The sequence below is a fragment of the Hydra vulgaris genome, chromosome 07 (genome assembly GCF_038396675.1).
Source record: "Hydra vulgaris chromosome 07, alternate assembly HydraT2T_AEP".
Lineage (NCBI taxonomy): Eukaryota > Metazoa > Cnidaria > Hydrozoa > Anthoathecata > Hydridae > Hydra > Hydra vulgaris.
In genome coordinates, this window is record NC_088926.1 from 20,310,001 (window position 1) to 20,332,681 (window position 22,681).

At 29.0% G+C, this 22,681-nt stretch overlaps 1 protein-coding gene across 1 annotated transcript in view; it reads left to right on the plus strand.

The window, feature by feature from the left end:
* LOC124806588 (protein FAM32A) overlaps positions 1-22,681 on the plus strand; it is a 51,230-nt gene that overhangs the window by 15,980 nt on the left and 12,569 nt on the right. The window contains exon 3 of the mRNA XM_065800686.1: positions 10,511-10,564. Coding sequence (XP_065656758.1) covers positions 10,511-10,564 — 54 coding nt within the window. The remainder of the gene's footprint in view (positions 1-10,510; positions 10,565-22,681) is intronic.

Genomic DNA, 22,681 nt, shown 5'->3' on the forward strand with positions numbered 1-22,681 from the left:
TCAAGATACTAAGGATGATTTAAGCAGTGAAGATGAAGAACATTTTAGCACTGAAGAAGAAAAACAAGATTCTGACAGTGGTTCTCAAAATTCAGAAGCTCCAACAACATGTAAAAGACAAAAAACTGATTATGCAATAATCAGTTTTTTGATGACAAAATCAAAACTGAGTTCAAGAAAGGCACACACAGTCTGTAAAACTCTTGCAAAAGATGGAATTTCTATTGCAACTCCAAGTCAAAGTGGTGTTTACAAAGCTACAATGAAAGCAGGAGAAAAATTTAAAAAACATTTTATTGAAACTCTAAGAAACGAAAACTGGAGCTTGCACTTTGATGGGAAGCACATAAAGAATACAGAGTACCAGGTTGTAGTTCTAAAAAATGAAAATAGAGAAGTTAAACTAGCAGTTCTTGCACTGATCAATGGAAAAGGTGAAATAATATTCAATGGAATAAAAACTGTGCTTGATGAATATAAGCTATGGCCTGCAATTAAGTTAATAATTTCTGATACAAGCTCTGCAAATACAGGAAAATCTGTTGGAGCAGTCACACTACTACAGAAGCATTTTGTTAAGCTTGGATTAGACAAACCTCTTTATATTGGATGCCAACATCATGTTCTTAATACATTACTAAAATATGTGATGAATGATTATTTTGAAGCAGCAACAACCTTGCCTAATCTCAATTATTGGTTCATTAGCAGAATTACAGAAGGATACCAGCAACTGAAAGCATCTTTTGACAATTCTGGAGATGCTTTGAAGGAAGAAGAAATTGTTTGGAGAGATGATATGGCTTTCCTTCATCACTTGATCACTTGTTACAGACAGTTTAAGAAAACAGGATGCTTCCCTAAAGTAAATTTCAGAACTTTGCCAAATATAAGTAATGCAAGATGGAATAGCCGAGCAATTTATGCTTTGCTAGCTTATATTTTACTTCCAGAATTTCGACAGTCAGCCGAAGGTCAGTCATCAAGTGACTTTATTAGTGGCACATGGAGTGACATCTGGTTTTGTGGTCAGGTTTATAATCAGGATAACTACAATAATTTGGCAGCCGTTTGCAAAGATCACTCAAAGGCAATAAAGACTTTAAGGACTTTTTGATCGATTGAGCCAACTCCAATCCCAACTCAAAGGTCAAACATTTGTGCTGAACGTGCAATTAAAGTTCTGCAGGATTTACTTCCATTGTGCAAAAGCATTGAAAAAATTAACATTAAATTTCTTTTGACAAATGAACACTAAAATGGATGGATGTTTGTATTTCTGATTATAAAAAGCCATTTTGTACAATGTATAATTGTATATATTTTTATAAATTTGAATAAGGGGGTGACATTTTTTTAATGTTGACACTTGCCATTGGATTTTTCTTGATCTTTGCATTAAAACTCCACAAAAAATAACATGGGGATAGGGTCTTTAAAAATTGTCATATCCCTAATGTATATATATATATATATATATATATATATATATATATATATATATATATATATATATATATATATATATATATATATATATATATATATATATATATAATACATATATATATATATATAATACATATATATATATATAATACATATATATATAGTACATATATATATACATATACATACACATACATACATACATACATACATACATACATACATACATACATACATACATACATACATACATACATACATACATATATATATATATATATATATTTATTTTTTTTTATTTTTAAGGTTGATAAATGTTAACATGTTAATGTGCAATTATTTTAAAGCTATATTATATTATAGTAATATTATAGTTTGTCATATTCTAAAACTTATAGTGATTAATTATAAAAATGTATATTTAATTTTTGTAAGCAACTAAAAAAAAAACAGTCTTACTTGCAAAAATAATTTTTTTTTTTAATTAAAAAAACATAAATTAATTACTTAAACTGAAAGAATTATTGGAAAAAAGCATATTCCAATCAAAACTACCTTTTAAGTTTACACTCTGAACTGAAATGTCTGATGAAGTTTGCAAAGAGCAAAATTTTTTTTTAATAAAGAACCTTAATTCTAAAACGCTGTCCAACCATTCCAAATCACCTACAAAAAGCTTATCTACAAGAGTCAAGCTTTTTATCAGTTTGGATTATTTTGGCACTTTTTTACTTACATAGTTGTAATTAAACATCTTCGTTATTATTGAAACACTCACAAGTAAAACAGAATTTATATTACAGAGATGGCTTAAATATATCATTTATGACAGATTTCAATCTTAATCATGATTATGCATTGAAAAGGGGGGATTTTTTTATTCAAAGGCATTTAATTTTAACTTGTTTAAAATAGATTGATGTACAAACTATCAAAGAAATTTATTTTCAACATTATTAAAAGTTTATAGTATAATTATTTTGTTAAATAAATGTGGTTAAATGTAAATTGTATTGTTAATTAGATATTTTTAAATGCAAATGCAGTTAAATTCAAATTTAATGAATTTTTAATTTAAAAAAAAATTATTTAAATTTGCATTAAATTAATGTTTAAAAGCTATTTAAATAATTTTTTAAACATTTTATATCAAGTAGAAACACATTTCTATTTAATTGGTTGAATTATGTTATTTTATCTTTGTTTTATATTTTATCTTTGTTTATGTTGCATTTATATCATCACTTTTTTAATACTTGTTAACTCTGAATGACACTACAGTGGTGGCCAAAAGTCCTGGAACATCATATTTTATGTTATGAAATCAATATATTTGTGTAAAAAACAATTTATTAGTAAATTCAATAAAATAAGTGTTTATAACAATTTTAAAGATGATAGGTACATGCACATACATGATAAAAGTTCAATATTTAATGGAAGCATAGTTATTGTCAATTACCATTTAGATACGTTTTGGCATGCTGTTAACAAGTTTTGTACAATAGTCTGGTGTAATTTCATGGATCCATACTGATTTGATTGCTTCAACTAAATCATTATAGGATCTAGGCTTTTTGGCAGCAACTTTTACTTTCATAATATGCCAACAATTTTTAATAACATTAAGATCTGGTGATGACCCAGGCCAATTTTCAAGGGTTTGAATTCCTTCATCAGCAAACCACTTCTTTACAATTTTGGCTGTGTGGCATGGTGCACCATCCTGTTGGAAATAAGTACAGTTCAAGATCTGCATGAAAGGTGGCAACTTCTCCTTCATAACATCCAAATAGACTTTGCTGTTTATTGTGGTATTCTTGGGCATTATCCATAATGGCCCACGTCCTTTGGCAGAAATAGCACCCCAAACCATACAAGACACAGGAGCCTTGACACTGCTAACTGTATATTTTGGCATATATCTACAGTTTTTTGGTCTTCTTACAAAGTTGTTTGTAACATTAAGTTGTTTAATACATGTTTCATCAGAAAAAAGAACTTTAGGCCAATTTTCTCCAGTCCAATTTTTGTAGCGCTGACAAAATGTTTTTTGATCTTTTAGGTTTTTTAATGATAAAAAAGGTTTTTTTGCTGGCTTGTATGCCTTCATTTTGAAATCAACCAAAAGCCTTCTTCTAACTGTTCGGTCACTTACTTTTTTCCTCAATAAAAATTTCTTTTGAAATCTCGTGTGCAGATAGCCGTGGATTTGCATGGCTGATCCGGCCAATAAGTTTGTCAGTTCTTGAGGTGGTTGCTCTGGGCCTGCCTGATCTCATCTTTGAAGTAAAATTTAATTGGGGCTCTTCTTTATGCCTTTTTAAAGTTCTACTTACAGTTGATAATGAACAACCAAGCTTTTCAGATATTTCTCTTTGAACTAAACCTTGTTCATATAATGCAGCAATAATTCCTCTTTTTTTAGGTGAAAGTTCTGGCATAATATAGCTGATAAATTGCTTATGAATAATAAAAAACGATAATAAATTGCGCAATATACAAATATGTAACTATAAACATTGCTATGTAAAAACAAAAGCATCAAACTTTTAAAATTTATACTTTAGATCAAAAATAAATTTTTTTGGTCGTTAAATGTTTTGTTCCAAGACTTTTGGCCACCACTGTGTAATTACAAAAATGATATAGCGTTTCGGTTTAATAAATTATAATATTTTCCAAAATGACCTTAAACAGCTGATAATCAATCAATATCACTCTCCAGGTATTTAAAGAAAAATATGCATCTTCAGCTCATTGACATTTTTACTAAGGCCGTATGTTTAACCAAACTGTTTATTTAGTTAAAGTCAAACAAAAAAGACTAAATCAAATCAAACCAATCAAATTATTTTGAATTTGAAAAAAATTAAACCTAAACTAATTAATTTGTTTTTCTCAAGATATTGGGATACCATTTATGAAATTCATTAAAAAACTCAATTTTGGCATATTTAGTTCAAGTAAACATTTGAAATACAACTGAAAAGTGGAAAAATACTTGTTTGTTAACATTTATCCAAAATGGTTCGTAGTTTTTGTTTATTATTGTTTAGTATGCTGTGAAAATGGAACCTGGATTGTAGACTTAGAGTAAGTTTTGAATGTTGTTGTTTAAAATGAAGTTGTTTATGTTTGTTTAAAATCAGATTTATATCTACTTTTTTTCTATTGATTTAAAGTTATATTGTATTTGTTTCAAAATTGATGATGGCAAAGTAATGTAGTATTTAGAAATTTTTTGAATAGCTAAATGGGTTAGAAGCCAAGTGCAAAATTTGCTTCAAATTGCATAAGTTAAACTGTGGCAATACTTTTACAAATACTAGTCATGTCAAAGCCAAACATCTTCGAAGAAACATTTGCTAAAATTAAAAAAGTACTTATGAAATATAAATTTAATTACAAAAAAGAGACAAAATAGCTAAAACTAATAACAATTGATGATTGTTTATTCGAAAATCAGAAATCAAATAAACAAATTCAGAAATATAACTCAAACCAATGAAAGCAGGTAAAGTTTGACTTGACAATATTTGTTTGCAAGCTTAGTTCACCTTTTGAAGTTTTAGATAATGATGGAACTCAATAACTTATTGACAGTAAAAGTGTTATTCACTTATAGTAATTAACAACTTTACTTTCAAGTCTGCATCAACATTTATGTTACAAAATCTTTTAATGTTGTAAGAAAATGTAAAGCAGGTAAGTAGATTAACAAATAATTTAACAATTGACATGTGTCAATAATGATAAACATCAATATCTAATGTATTATGGTGTATTAAACTTAACTAAAGTTCCTAACAAACTGATAAAAAAAGCTTAAATCAAAAAGGAAGAATCAACAAGTTGAAAAAATCCTTATCCAAGTGACCTTATCTTTAATATAGAAAATTTTATTCAAAAAAAAACATTCAATGCAGTTTATAAAGTCTCCTCACCTCAGTTTTTATTTTAACTTTGATAAAGCAAATAAGTTTGTCGTTTAAAAAATAGCGTTACAAAATAAAAAATAATGTTACAAGGTGTATATGCTAACATTTTTTTCATTAAAAGATATTTTATAATTTTTTATTAAAAAATTATTTAATCACTTTGTTACTAATTTAAAATGTATTTTTATAATAAATTCTCATATATTGTCCCAAATACCTTTATAACTAACAAGTTAACTTACATAATCTTCTTTGATGATGGATACCATATTCTGGTTTCTTTTCAGCTTGTTCCATAGTAATTTAAGAAGCTTTTGATCAAGGTTTTGAGAAGGCCAAACTGTGTTCATCTAATTTTCATTTTCTTCTCAAATTTGTTACAACGTCTATGGACCTATAGACCAAACTATATTGAGATTGTAACTCCTGTTAAAACTTCTAGTTAGTTGGGACCTATATTTTGAATTATTATCTTTTTATAAAATAAGTCTAGTAACATTGATTTGTAAACCAGACAGAGTTGCGTTTAACACTGTTAACCATGCTAAGTGTCCCACAGTTTTGAAAATTTTACATTTAAATTATAACATAATAATATTATATGGCTTTATTTATAATAATATTTCATAATATTTTGTTGTCTAGTGTAATTTTATGTATTTTATCAATTTCTAACAATTATTTAGTTATTTATGTTATTGATCTGATATTCAACTACATAAGTTTTGTTTATAAAAGGAGTTTTTAACTTATTTCAATTGTTTATAGTTTTTATATACTTATTAAGATTTCCCATTCTAATTTTTCGTTTTTCCTGGTTAACATGTTATTTTATGTTGATTTGTTGGAAAGTCATTTCTTTGTTGAGCTATATTATTGTTAAAATATTTGTTTTTAGTTTTTTGCTTAAATTTGTTTTATTTGATTTTGTTATTTCTTGTTTTTATTTAGTTTACTTCTTTTTACTATGTTAATTTTATATTTAATATTTCATTTTTGTTTTCGATTACATAACATTGAAATAATATTTTTTAACTATAAATTAAATAATATTTCTCAACTATAAATTAAATAATATTTCTTAACTATAAATTAAATAATATTTCTCAACTATAAATTAAATAATATTTCTTAACTATAAATTAAATAATATTTCTCAACTTTGTTTTATTTTTTTAGATTTTAGCTTGTTACACACTTTTAGCTTTACTTTGACAATACAACTTTTGTTGACTATAATTTTTGAATATATTTTTCTGTGCTTTTGTGAATATGTTTTTCTCCTTAGCTTATCTTTACTTATCCTCCTTAACAAATTTTTTTCAAAAATATATATTTTTTTTTGTGTGAGTTTTTATTGCTCAGTTCCAGCAAAGCAAGCTTTTTGCACATGAAATATTTTTACTATTATGTTATATTATGTTATATTATGAAATATTTTTACTATTATGTTATAGTTTGAGTTAGATTAGGGCTGGATTTACCTTGGTGTCATTTGGATGTGGAGGCATCCCCAGAAAATTTTTCAAAGTTCAAGATAGCTGTAAACTGGTTTATTGAAAAAGAAAGTGAGAAAAACCTATAGCTGTCTATATTAGGTCACGATTTAAATAACTTTTCCTGTAACAGACAGCAAGTTTACTTCCTATTGTAAATATTAACTTTTTATAGTTTTAAAAATTTTCTGTAAAACAGAAAAGTGAGATTTATGATTAACTGCTATGCATACAGTGTGCAAACAGTACACAACACAGTGTGCAAACAGTACACAATACAGTGTACAAACAGTACACAATACAGTGTGCAAACAGTATATAATAGTTGTCTCAGCTCAACAACTATTGTGTACTGCTTTAACTATTGTGTAATCGACTACAGTTTATTATCAGCGCTTACAGGTCATTAAATAATAGTGATGTACCGATGAAAAAAGCCGATTGTGGCTAATAATAGGGTTTAATGTATGTATATGAAGGTAATATATTAATATTAGGTAATTAATTTGCATATGTAAATTGTACCTATACACTAGTAGTGGTTTTGCTTTTTAGCCAATGTCAATGTATCGATCATTGCCAAATAATCGGCTTAACTATCGGCAGATTAATTGACTGATTATTTAAGCCGATTAATTAGCATTGGCTAATGCATCAACATAAGGTAATAAGCCAAATCACTACTGGTGCATAGGCATAACTTATATATGCAAATTACATACAACTTTTTTTTACAATAATCATTAAAATGTATATTAAAAACTTATTTTTTCCTGATAAAATGTATTTTTTATAATAAAATTTTTTGTAAAGATAAAATCTAGGATCTACTTTAATCAAGTTGTCAATAAAATATTTTTCTTTTTTGGTTGGTGGGGGTCCCTATGCCATGGCTCACCGGTCCATGCCTAAATCTGGGCTTGAGTTAGATTAAACTCATATCATTACAAATATAAGTTGCAATATAGTTGCAATGATATTGCATTTGGCAGAACCATTGCAGCCATTGCAACCATTTGTTTAGTTGTAAAAAAAGTAAAGAATAAATTGAAAAAAATAGCCGCAGTGTAAAAAGTATTATAGGAAAAAAATTAAATAGAAATAAATGAAATGGTTGAAAAAAAAAAAGAAAGTATAACAAAACAACTAAAAAAAGATGTAATTAATGAAATCATGATTGCAGTTAAATTATTAATTAAAAAAAGAGCTTAAATAAAATTCTTCTATTTGCTATAAATTTCTCTGGTAGCAAAGATTAAATAAAGTTAATAAAAGAAAATTAAAAATTATTTATGTTTTCTGTTGTGTCTTGTTATTTTTTAATGATAGAGTTTGCTAACTTTGTAACGCAAATATACAAAATTAGCAAACTCTATCAATAAAAAATAACAAGACACAACAGAAAAAATAAATAATTTTTAATTTTCTTTTAGTATATTTAATATAATAACCACCACTACATAATATAATAATATATTATAATATTATATTATATTATAATATATTAATAATATATCATAATATAGTTTATATAGTATATTTGTTCTTTGCTGTTATTGTTAACTTAGTAATTTTATATTTTTTTGTCTCATGAAAATAATTGCTTTTATTTCCAATTTACAGTCAGTTTTGCTTGTAAATTTCTGTTACAATAATTAAATAAATTAATTTGTGTATGTATTTATAATAAAGTATGTAAAAGATTATGTATTTTATGTACACTATTAGGTATTTATTTTTGCATTTATTTTCTTATTTTTGTTTACAATATTGTTTTAAAATAAACTTGTAATTTTTTTCAATATTATTGTTAACTTTACAGGTTTTGCATGACATTTGTTTTCATGACAATAATCATAATGCTAATTATGCTTTAATGTTAATTAAATGTGAACTATGTTTTTTACTTATAATTATATAATATGTAAAATTATATATTTATAATTAATTATTTCTTATAATAAACTTCTTCTCAGAATCACGTTTATTATTACCAGCGTTTCGAAGAGGCTCGGCACCAATACCTAGTTTATCCTGTCAGATAAACATTATCGCCATTTATGCTTTACCCCGCAATTTATAAATTATTTACTTAAAATTATATATTATAATTGTTGTTCTCTTTTTTTGACTATAACTCTGAAATACAAACCCTGCTAAGGGAGGCTGCTGCGCACAGAAATAAGCTGAATTCAGTACTCTTAGGGACATGGCAGGGTTTGAACTCTTTACCTTTACTTATGAAGAATACAGTTTTCTACTACATTGCTAACTTATTTTAATATTTAAAGTTATTCCCTCCGTTTCAAAATACTGTTTCGATTTGCATTTAATGTAAAGAATTATTGGAAATAAATTGTTGCTCATTTTTTAAATTTTTTTTATAAAATTAATTTTTTGTGAACATTTTAAACATTTAATAATCTATTAGTATTGAATGTTTAAAATGTTTAAAAATAATTAGTTTTATATAAAAAATTTAAAAAAATTAACAACAAAATTAGTTTCAATAATTCTTTATGTTGAATCCAAATTTGAATAGTATTTCAGAACGGAGGGAGTATTATACTTATTTTCATGTGTATAACAATTTATTTTTTGAAAGCTTTTTCAACAACAATGTTAACTTTTTAAAAAGCGTTTCAATTTTTTTATATAAAATGTTAGACAGCTTATGTTGATAATATTTGGTAGTTATGAGGCACATGTCAATTGACACAAAATGGTTTCCCACAATGTCATTTGTTTTATATACAATTTATGTCAGTCACTAGCTTGGCACTACTACGATTGTTACTAAAATCTTATTGTAGTATAGAAAATTGAGGTTTATTGTTTTATATATAGGATTAAACAGAAATTTTTAAAAAAGCTCGTTTAGTAATGGTTTTTAAGAAATTGAAATTTGTTAACTAATACTCCAGTTAAGGAGGTAATAGGAGGTTAAGGAGATAATAGGAGGTTAAGGATGTAATGCAGCAACTTTAACAAAAGGTTTTTTAACTAATTTAAAAAAATAAAAATAAAAACTTTTTAAAGACTAAGTTCTAATTCAAATAAACCAGAAGGATTCCTTTAAAAGTATATATAAATCACTTGTGATATTAATTTATGCCATGCTTGAAGTGATAATAAAATTTAGATATTGTTAGAGAACATTTTTTTACTAAGATAACTAATCAATTACTTGCTTTTGTTATTATGTGTTATTAAGTTTTCAGCACATAAGCTGGGCATAAGTGTTAATAATGAAATATGTCTATCTATTATTATCTATTAATTTTCTGTTTTTCTTATATTTAATTGAAAAATTGATTTTAAAATTTTAAAATCAATTTTTCAATGTCTCAACATACTGGTTTGTTTGTTTTAATTACCATATCTGTCTAAAAGTATATAGTTAATCTGTGCTAGTCCTAAGCCATACATACAATTGCTTTTAACCAAAAATAATGTATAATTATAACTAAAATTTAACAAGTTCTTAATTATAACTAAAATTTAACAAGTTCTTAATTATAACTAAAATTTAACAAGTTCTTAATTATAACTAAAATTTAACAAGTTCTTAATTATAACTAAAATTTAACAAGTTCACAATTATAAATAAAATTTTTACTCTAGGCTTCCGAAAGAATTCTAAAAAAAGCTTCCAAGACACACAAACAGAGAGTAGAGGTAATTTGAATAAATTTTTTTTTTTTTTCATTATTGTGACTTTAAGTATATTTTATGCACGTTAGTGCTCTTTTCTCTTTTTCTGATAATAAAACATAAAGCAAAACATGTTCCTAAATACATGTTAATTTTGTTAGCAACTTTGCTAATTCCTACCCGCATTTTAAATCTTGACATTTATATGATCAAATGTTTTTACACGTTGAAGCTTTGGCATAAACATTAAGACATTTTTTGTACTATGTTTGGTTTTGTTGGTAGATTTGCTGCTATGAGACTATTTGCTGCTTATCTTTATTTTGAACATTTAAATTATGTTTACTTTTTTTGCAATGTCAGCTTACTTCACTTTTTTGATTATCTTAATTTAATACTTAAGTGCAGTTAAATTGATTGAGTTATTGCATTTTTAGTTAAATATGGTTTTCTGATGATGTTTTTACAGTACATTGTGTACAATTTAAATGACAGTGGATAAGTTATAACCATTTTGCACTTTTGATGTATTAATTTTAATAATATTAAGCATGAAAAAACCATTATTTTAAAATCCTGTAACAATTTGCATACATGCTACCAACTGCTATATGAAAGGCTAAATGAACACAAAGTAAACTATCTGACTTAGCAAGGCTATCTGACTAGCAATGACAATGCTGTACTTCTCACTAAGCACTCCTTTAATTAAATTTAACTAAGCAACAAAATATTGTTTCTACAAAGTTTACTGTAAAATGAGTTAGTATTAATAAAAGTTTGATAACAAAGTAGAGGTTTATTTTTAAAAAACATGAAAAGATTACATAGTAAAACTTTTTGTATAAAAATCTATTAAATGTTATATATAATATTAGTAATCTAAAAAAGTGTAATCTAAAAAAAAACATGTTATTTTTCTCATTTTTGTGCTATTGCGCCGCATCTCCTAAATGTATAAAACAATAATTGCTGCTCTAGAAGTTATCATACTAAAAAAATGTGCTTCATGGATTCAACAACACAATAAATAAAAGGAGCGATCATGTTGTAAAATGCTGTGAAGTTTACAATGAACAAAAAAACTCATCACTCTGCCTAAACTCCAGACTGGAGAATGCTTCATATGTGCACAACAAAACCAGAAAGCAACATATCCTGCATCATCAAAACATTTCAAACTTTTCACTATGAATCTGGATGAACCCAATCTATCATCTCCAGTGACAAGGTGAAAATCAGATTTTTAATTGATGTTTACCTCAACAGTGTGCTGCTCTGCGCTGTTAAACAGTATGCTCTTTGTTCATTTTAAAAAATAAAGATTTAAACTGGTCATTATTGATGAATGAATACTACAATGTACAATTCAGTGCATTGCAGACTACAAGGTGAGCAGGAATGATTTCATTAGAATCATTTAGACTTCTGCAAACACAGTGTTTGGACAGAATTGGTCCATCACCAGTGGCCTAGAAAAATCTGACAATACTTTAAAGTAAGACAATGACACACCTGGACCTGATGTACTGAGGCAAAGGTGTACATGCAATGATTTGATTTATGTATTTCCTAGTCTACAATGCATTAATATGTATCTTCAAAGCGCGGCTTTTATGAACTTGAGCATGGCTGCCGATCTCATGCTTGATAAAGTTGATGACAGCAGGTCTAGATGACATGACCTAAACAGTGGGTCATTGTATGTATATACATTAAAACTGATCATATAATTTTATTCAATTCAAATAACCAAAGAAGAACAGTCACTACTAGCTACACAAAAAATGCTAGTCATTCGGGATCAGATGAAGCAGAGTTGCATCATTTTAGAATTAAATGCTTAGCAGCTCTAGGTGATGTTGCGATAGATGATATACTTGAGTCCATAGTCTTCTTCATGACTGATTGAGCTGGAGACAATGTGATGTTACTAAAAAGCTAAAATGTGAACAGCCAGAAAATTATCAAATGTTTGGCACCTGTATTATGGGTGTGGGCCATGCTGTGGAAAAAGAGTTCAGAAATGCTGAACAAAAAATCAGTGTTCATAAGTTGCTTTCAAAACAATTGGTTTCAGTGATGTGCTGAAATCTATCCTGAACTCTAAGATACTTCTGGGGGTGGATGACTGTAAATTGTATACCCAGCCCTCAGAATTAGGTTTGGCATTCAGCAATGCTGACCTAACTGCTGACCTTAAAGTGTTTGAGGTCGGAAAAAAATTGCCGACCTCGTTTCTATTGTTTCTAACCCCTTTATGTCAAATTTTTTTTACCGCCTTTAAAACAAACAAAACAGTTTAAAGTCTGCAATTTATTGCTGACCTCATTTTTCCTAATTCAGAGTGCTGTTCTACCAATAATGAACAATCTTGGGATAGTGTATAAATTTTTTTAAACCAAAATTCCTGAACTCAGAAACCTGAAAGCCAAGAAAAGCCAATGATGGTAAAAACCTTCTTATCAGTGCTATTATTATTTCAATTTACCTCCCCAAGGCCATGAAGGCTATTACAGTAGAGGATGGTACTTTTAGTTATGGTTACAACCCTCTCTTAGCTCAAAATTCCAAAACATGAACCTTAACAAACAAGAAAACTGCGCCGAGGAACAAGTTAAGCACAGTACTACCAGGGATATGGTAGGAATCAACTTGGGACTTCTTGCCTATGAGGCAAGCGCTCTACCACTACACCATAAGTTTTTATAATAGACTTCCTCAAAAATCTGGATATCGTTTGCGAGAAGTTGAAACCGGCACCCCTTACAAACCTGGGATGTGAATCGGAATTTGAAAAATTTGACAACTGTATCAAATATGTGGTGGTTCCACAACCATCACTATCTTATCCAGGAAAAATGTAGTGATGATAAATGGTCTACGCAGAAATTCATCCTTTACTGAGCTTGCATAAAGGGATAAGAAAAAGAAATGAAAATGGGCGAGGATGTCTGATGATGTGAAACAGCCCAGAAAACTAGAAAAAGACTTTATAGCAACCATTCAGGCTGCCAGAAGACTAAAAAAACAGAAAAATTCAAAAAATTTTAAAAGTACTGGGCGATTGTAAAAAGAATGGCAGCCCTGTCACACAGGCTAATATTGGAGTATTAGACTCATTAACTGAAAATAATGATAAATATGTTATTTATTTCTTCTCAAAGAATTATGTTATTTTTATCTCACTGTAGCTCCTGATATCAGACAGAGAAGATGTGTAAAATTGGACAACAGACTAATCATAGTGCAAAATTTCACTCTTGACAAATTTCTTTTAAAATGTTCTTAAGGCTGTAAATGATCTTGTCAATAACATTGATGTACAAAATAAGAACAAACTGTGGCTTATTTATTTTGCCTCTGAATCACTGTAACTCAAGTGCAATCTTAAGCTTGAAATTAATTTAAAAAGTTTTCAACCTTTTTGAATAGCTTTAGAACTAAACTATTGTTAATACCTCAATTTTATATTAAAATTAAAATTCATTGACCAAGAATACCATAGAAAGGACATATGACCAGGTCTAATTTCGATCAGCATGCATAAATTTTTTATTTTGTTTTAATGGCTATTTTTGAAAAATGGCCAAGATCTCAACATCAAATGATGAGTATAAAAAAATGCCTGGTGAATTCATGTTCAGCATAAAATTTGGCCTCAGAAAATGCTTGTTCAGAAAAATTAACAAAAAGATAACAAAGGTGGAAGACCGCGTTCCACCACTTCTAGAGAGGATTCTATGATCGTCAGATCCGTCAAGAAGGATCCCTGGATATCATCAGTCGAGATACAAAAGCAATTAGAGCTGCCTGTATCGGACCGAACAATCAGACGACGTGCTGTTGAAGCCAGATTGTTTTCTCGACGCCCTGCAAAGAAACCGCTGATTTCACTAAAAAACCAGAAGAAAAGACTCCTGTTTGGTACATCTCATATTGACTGGAATGTGCAGAACTGTCTTGTTCAGTGATGAATCGAAGTTCAACATCATTGGGAGCGATGGCATTTGCTGTGTACGTCGACCGGCCGGAAAATGCCTTGATTTACGTTACTGCCATAAGACCGTGAAGCATGGTGGAGGCAATGTAATGGTCTGGGGGTGTTTTTCTGCTAACAGTCTAGGTCCAATACATCGAAACGATGGAGTAATGGACCGTTTCATGTATAAAAATATCCTGAAAGATGTTATGTTACCTCATGCTGAATGAAATATGCCAATAAAATGGGTTTTTCAGCAAGACAACGATTCGAAACACACTGCAAAAGTAGTCAAACAGTGGTTTCAAGACAATCACCTATCGGTGATGGACTGGCCGCCTCAATCTCCAGATCTCAACCCTATCGAGAACCTGTGGGAGATCGTCAACCGCAGAATTAATCGTGAAGGTGTACGTAATAAGGATCAACTGTTTGAACAAATCCAAAAGGCCTGGGCAGCGATTCCACAAAGTTTCAGTGATCACCTGATCGAATCTATACCTCGAAGATGCAAGGCTGTGATCGAAAACAAAGGATTCGCCACTAAATATTGATAGCGAAATACAGCTTGGTCAACATTTTGTCGAGTTGCACTTGTTTTGTCCAGAAGAAAATCAACTTTTTTTAATACTTTTGATTAATTTTCGTGTACAAATAATGAACTTTGTGATGAATAAAACTTGAAGAACTTTGTCTCTAAACAATTACATATTTATTTCTCTAAATTGAAAAAATGCATCACTTTTATATAACTAAATTAGCATTATTTGGTTGCGCTCGTTTTGTCCGATACAGTATATATGTTTGTCTTCTGTCTGAACCTCTGGCACGGTCTTCATTTACCCTTAAGTTCCTATATGTATGTTTGTGTTCTGTCTGAGCCTCTGTGTGGTGTTTACTCACCCTTAAGTTACTGTATGTTGTGTTCTGCTTAAATCTCTGGTGTAGTGTTAGCTCAGTTACCAACTATAAAATACGCTATAAGGCTCACCTTAATTTCCAGAATTCCTTTAGATGTAATGTTTTTTTTAATGCTTTTCCAAAATATCCCGTTTAATATTTTAAAGTACTGCTTATAGAAATAACTTTTTTTAACTACTCCAGGTCAGGTTCAGGATCATCATGATCACCCTGCTACTATTACCATATAACCCAATACTACCTGCCCTGTGTACTGCTGCCTTTTAGGGTTTACTTTTGCAGGCAAATGCTAGGAGAAATAAACTTTGACTTGAAATTCCCTTGTCGTGGGGCTCTTGGCTGAGTAAAGGCTAAAGATGGTGTCTTGATAAAGGTACTCATCTTGGGCAGGTGTTAACTGTATATCCCTGCTGTCTTGTAGAAAGTCTCCTAAACAAAGACTTTAGGGGTAAGCAGGCAAATTATGTTGACTGGCCTTCCACCCCTTTCCAATCTGTTAGGCTTTCAGGCTGTTAGGCTTAATCTGTAGATTTAAACCTATGTAGATTATTTCTCACTTTAGAAAATAAATGATCTTCTTGACTCTACTCATAGATTTTTACTTGTGGCTTCTTGATAGTGCAACTCTTCCTGTTATCTCCTAATGAAGGTACAGCTCTAAAACTCAGTTCAATGGAGTCTGCTTGGTAGTAGGGTTTCCAGAACTCTGTGGGAGCTCTCATAGAGGCTGATTCGTTCAACAACTACAAAATATCAGACTATAAACCATGCCATGTTGTTGCACAGATAGTGTCCCTGTTTTGGGTGTGCATTGAATCCTTTTCTCTTTGTTCTTTATTGTTTACCTTATTTTTAAGACTTCTCACTCTTTTAGATATAATTTCTGACCATATTGATCAAGCTCTTCTTTGCTCTATTCCTCTGCCAATAATGTTGTTATTGATAACTTTGATGTTCATCATACTGAATGGCTTGGCTGTAACATCACTGACTATGCTTGCATTAAAGCTCATAACTTTTGTATTTCTTAATCTTTTACTCAGTTAACCTTATGACTTGTTTTCCAGACAACTCTAATCACTTACTTTCACTCCTTGATTTGTGTCTTGTCTCTGACCCTAACTTGTGTTCTAATCAATCAATCACGACGAAAATCAAAAAATAAATCTCAGTCAGCTTTAGAGCTGACTGAGATTATTTGACATTTATTTTTTGATTTTCTTCATGATTGTTCTTCGTGATTGGTTGAGTTGATGTCTCAGAGGTTAGGCTCTAGAGCCTTTTGGAAAACCTTCAACAGTGTTACTGATTTTACTGAAGGTAAATCGAACATTCCATTCTAATGAATCATTTATTAGAAATGAAATTATAAAAATAAAAATGATTTAATGATTTCTGAATCATTATCTGACATTTTATATTTAAAAAGTAAATAAATTATTATGCTTCGCAGATTGTTTACAGTAAAACTGAGATTTTGAGTTTTGAGCATTTTAGAGAAACATAAATTATTCAGTAGATTTTAGTTACTTCATTTATCCCTTTACCAGCGTTCCAGAATTTACTCACATCTTTTGTCAATTTGTTGACCGTAAAATTTTTTATAAAAAGAATTTTCCAGGATTTTCATAGAAAAAAACTCAAAAACTGATTTATGTTATTAATGGGTCTGACCTTATTACCTCTACGAAGGATAAGGCAGAACTATTTGCAAAAAAATTTTCCTCTTATTCAACTCTTGAATCTAATGACTATACTCTTCTTACCATTCCAGTTAAACAAGTTAACCCATAGTTAGACATCTAAATTACCCCAGCGTCCGTTTTTTAAGTCATTTCTTAATTAAACTCTTCTATGAGTTGTGGTTCAGTCAACATTCCTGTCATAGACTTACAAAAGTGTTCTCCAGAATTCTCCTCAGTTCTCTCTAAACTATTTAATAAGTGCTTGATTAAATATTGTTTTCAAATTTTTGGTTATCAAATCATTTCTTTTTAACAACAGTATTAAAGTCATCCTCAAAAGCCAACGTTCTTCTTCATTTTCCATAACTTCTGGGGTCGCTCAAGGTTCTATCCTTGGTCCTGTGTCGTTTCTTATTTACATTAATGATCTGCCTGACAATCTTACATCTAAAATGGCTTTATTTGCTTACGACTCAACTTTATACTCCTGTAACTTTTTATGTCTTCTTGGATTATCATATAACAATAACCTCTCATGGAAACCATATATGCAAACAATTGCAAAGTTAACATCTGCTAATGACTAATAGTGAACTTCTTTTTATTGTGCTTCCTATTATCTTATTCCTGATTCCAATATTTATCTCTTTAAATCTCTTATTTATCCCTGTATGGTATACTGCTGTCATGTCTTTAGGCAGGTTCTTTTAGTGATGCTCTTTCTCTTCTAGACAAGGTTCAAAAACGCATTGGTATTATAGTTGGGCTTGCTTTTTCTGCCAAGCTTGAGCCTCTCCCGTCATCGTAAGGTTGCATCTCTATTTCTTTTCTACAAATACTATCATAGTCGCTGCTCAAAGGAGCTATTATCTCTAGTTCTATTGAACAAAACTCGTTCTCACTTGACTCGTCATTCAGCTAAATTGCAATTTTTTTTTGTATCTGTCCTTTCATGCTCTTAAAACTTTTATTCATCTAGTTTTTTCCCTTCAATGCTTTGGTCTCTCTCTCATCTTTATATTTTCCTGACTCATACAACCTACAACTTTTCAAGACTTCTATCAACCGTTTTCTTGCCTCTTAACTCCATTCTTTGTTTTCTAGTAAATCCCGACTTAATAGTGGTTGCTTGCAGCTTGTTGGAAGTGAATTAGATTTTTAAAAAAAGGAAGTTATTTGTGCTATAAATTTATTCGACAAATGACAAGATAAAGAATAAAGCTAGAGCTCACAGATATGGTATCACCGGAACAGTTCAGAGAGTTTCTAAAATATAGTTGGGTTACTGAGTTTTTCATAGAGTATACAAAACTTTTTGCAAAGCACACAGAAGTTTCTACTAAAATAAAATTTCTTTTAATTTTTGTTCAATGCAAAACTTATAAAAAGAAAGTTACTTTATTGGATTTTGAAAAAGAAAAAGGAAGATATTTATAACGTTATCACATCATACTTTTCACACTTTGAAGCTAGATGATTAAAGCTTCTTTTTTTTCTTTTTTTTTAAACTATATAACATCAAAAATAATTACTCTGTGCAGACAATTCATCGGGCATGAATTTTATAATGACATCAGTGTTTAGTAACCAATCAGCTGCACATACATTTATCACAGCTATATTTACAGCTATATTCATACGTACTATCACATTAATAAAATTAGTTTCATTTTTTAAATATGAAATGCCAATGTTTAAATCAATAAGACTTTCTGGCACATAAATTCAATTTATAAAATCATTCAACCATATTTAATAGACTGTGTCATCCAGTACACATCAAGCATTTTTTAGTGTTTGAGCAAACTCCAAACACTTGTATGTTTATACTTGTGTCAAATAATGATGCTTTGCAAATAATTTGCGATGATTTGAGGCTGGGAACAAAAAAGCCCTTGAACTTTATCCCCCCTCCCCCCATCTCCCACACACATACCCCAAACGTGAGGAGCAACAAGTTGATAAAATATTTTTTGTACTATTCTCAACTAGACTTATATTCATCGATAAATATTAAATTTCATAGTATTATCTCTGAATATAAGTCTAGTTGAGAATAGTACAAATAATATTTCATCAAATTGTTGCCCCTTATGTCTGGGGTATGAGGGGGGGGGGTGATGATATTTAAGTTAAGCTTTTTGTTTCATCATTAAGCATCATTATTTAAAATAAGTATAAACATACAAGTGTTTGGAGTTTGCTCCATGTTTTGAAGTTAGCTCTCAAACACCAAAAAAACTGGATCCGCCACTGGTATCATCTCGTTGTATTATTCAAAATAAAACAGACTTATTTCCCAAATTCATTAACAATTTGCTTTTAAAGAACACCATTTTTATTAGAAAACAATGAAATAATTTTACCACTGGTCAAATAATTGTTATAATTGATAATACTTAATATTGGTTATAATTGTTAAAAGCCGAGTCATATTCTAAGCTCAATTCTTCAACTATATCATCTACTTTTCGTTGTCTTTTTTATTCAACTGAGCAGATACAGATAATGGTTCAACCGCATCCTTTTTATACAATACACACTAAAAAAAAAATTTCTACCTTAGAGTTGAATATGGGATATACCCTTAGTAAGATATAAATTACTATATTTTAAAGTAGAAAATTATACCTTTAAAGCAGAAAATTGTTAATCATTGTTTTTAATATAATTTTCACCTTAAAAAGGTAGAAAATTATACCTTATTAAGGTTATATCACATATCCTACCCTAAGGTAGAATTTCTACTTTTTTTTTTTAGTGTGTATTGTATAAAAAGAATGCAGTGGTGTTTTTTCAAGCTAAAGCCTATCTTTTTCATAACTGCTCCACCATCTTTAATTGAAATATTACCATTAAAATTTAGTCCGTATTTTTCTAGTTTAGTTTTTAACTAGTTCCCTGCATTTAATGGCTTTCATGAATCCATATGCTATCAGCAGGTGAAAAGGCGTTCAGTTCTCCCAGCTCCAAGATTCACACATCTAGGCAGATAGCTTTTTTAGCTTTTTTTACTAAACCATCCTAGTAGTTTGGTCTCTATCTCTCTCTACAACGAGTACAAACAATGGTTAAAAGATCTAGGTCCCAAAGCTTATCTGCGGCTGTTACGTAAAGTCCCTTGTCAATAGTTATACTAAATTAAGCACCTTTTTTTTTACCTTGTGTAATATTTATTACTTTATATTTTGGTACGAATTTTAACCTTAAACTCCATTGCAAGATTTTATATACGCTGTTAAAAAAATATCGCGTTTTCTACAGAAAATTTCTGGTAGCTATGATGACAAAACTTCCTGTTATTTTACGGAAAAATCCATCGCATTTAATCGGAAGTTTCCATAAATAAACCGATATTTCTCTTTAAATACAATGGGTTTTTTCCGTTAATTTCTGTTAAATAACAGGAGGTTTTGCCATCAAAGCTGGCGGAAATTTTCTGTATATAAACTGTAATTTCTGTTGAAAATCAACACGTTTTTCCTGTTAAACAACAGAAAGGTTGTGGCAACTCAACTGCCGTATAGTTTTCGTAAATGAAAGAAATGTTGTTCATATGAAAATTTAAAAATTGAACATTTTAAATATAAAATAGTTTGTATGTTGTCGAAAATATTATCTAAAACAAATTATCTTTGATTTACATAAAAGTATTAAATTTTTCGTGATTTACGTTTTATTTTAACAGCAAATACATCAATAAATAATTAGTAAATAAAAAGCTTCAAAAAAAATAAAAAATAAAGATTTTAATAAAGTATTAGCACATAATATAATTATATTACATAATCCTATATACATTTACATTATAGATATACATAAAAATTTATTTTTATCTAATATATATATTGGTATCGTAAAATATAAATAAATCAACCCAAATACAAAAAAATACTGTATTTTCTTTCTTATCCATTTCGAATCAACTAAAAATAAAAATAAATATACATAAGTTTTTGACCAAGGAAACATTTTAATATTTAATAAAATAATAAATTATAAAAAAAAACTCATTATGTACAATGATCGGTTACCTTAAAGTTGTTACTCTATATGACTGATTTGGCGAAGGCCAATTTTTTGCCATTGTTGGTGCCAGTACTAAATTAGATTTAAATTAAAATTAGAAAATTAGATTTTTTTATATTTTTAAGTCAATAATATTATTTTGAAATAATCTTACCTTTGAATAAACTCTAATAAGTCTACAAACTCGCTGAATGCCCCCATTTTCTGTACCTATGACTGTTGCTTCAAGCAGAATTTGTTTTACTAAATCTTTACTACATTTATTTGAAAAAATAAGTAAATAAGTCTTGATTTGGTGCTGATTGAACTATATAACCTTTCTATTAATGAAAAATTTATCAGAGTGGCAAAATGGTCCAGAAGATATTCTATTTGAGATAAAAATGGCCATTGAATCAATACTTTTGCAAAAGGAATGACTGCATTTATTGATTGACGCTGTAGTGAATAAGTATCAGACAAACATTTTTAACATCATTTGTATTCCATGGCAGAATTCTATAGATTTGTTGAATTTGTTCCTGTTAAAGTAAAAGAAAATTATTTAAATCTCTAAGAAAATTGATTAAAAACCAATATATTAAATTCTTACCTTGATTTTTATTAATTCCACAGATTCACTAGATAAATTTGGGTCCCAATTTTCAATACTGTGAACATTTAACTTCATTCTTTTTGTTACAATATTAGGTGTACTTGATAAAAAAGTGACATTACGATTTGCATTTTCTTTCCTGGATTCTATCCTAAACAATAATATTTCAACTTCATTGGATATCACCTTACCATTTATTTCATCAACAAATGCATCAAATCTAAAATTGTTATACATAAGCTTATTAGTATCGAGAACTAGCTCAGTTTTTATAAAACTAAATCTTATGAGTAGTATTTATTTGATGCGTTAAAATTTTTTTACCTTGAAACAACTTTTTGAGCTATAATACGCAAATTTTGTTGACTTATGCCTACGATCAAATAAAAACACATCACTCATTAATAATCCAACCATTTGTTGATATGTGACTCAGTAGGCTTTTACTTATTTAAATCTTTCAAAAAATCTGATGGAAACTTTTCCCAGTTCACAATAAATGATTGGGCCCAATCTTAAGATGTATCCATACTTGAAATTGAGGGTTCTGGAGAGAGCAAACTTAAAGAAGATGGAGCAGTTGCTTGTAATAATTCTACTGGTTGACAAACAAACAAAAAACGTCTAGACTTAATTGGAGGTAGCAATGTTATTAGGTCTTGCTCTTTCAAATATACCTTCCGTCCCAAGGCCTAACAACAATAAGCCATTGATGATTTTGTCAGCTTCTTAATGATCCATTGTAGGAAAGACACCAATTAGTTTTTCTCTTAATAAATTTTCCATATTCTCTGAGAAATAAATCCAAAAATGAAGTCATGTAAATCTTTGTAAAATTTTATAAAATTACAATATATGTATTTATATTTAATACTATTATAATTAAAAATAATTCTCAACTATCAAAAATATAAAAAATAGTTCTTAAC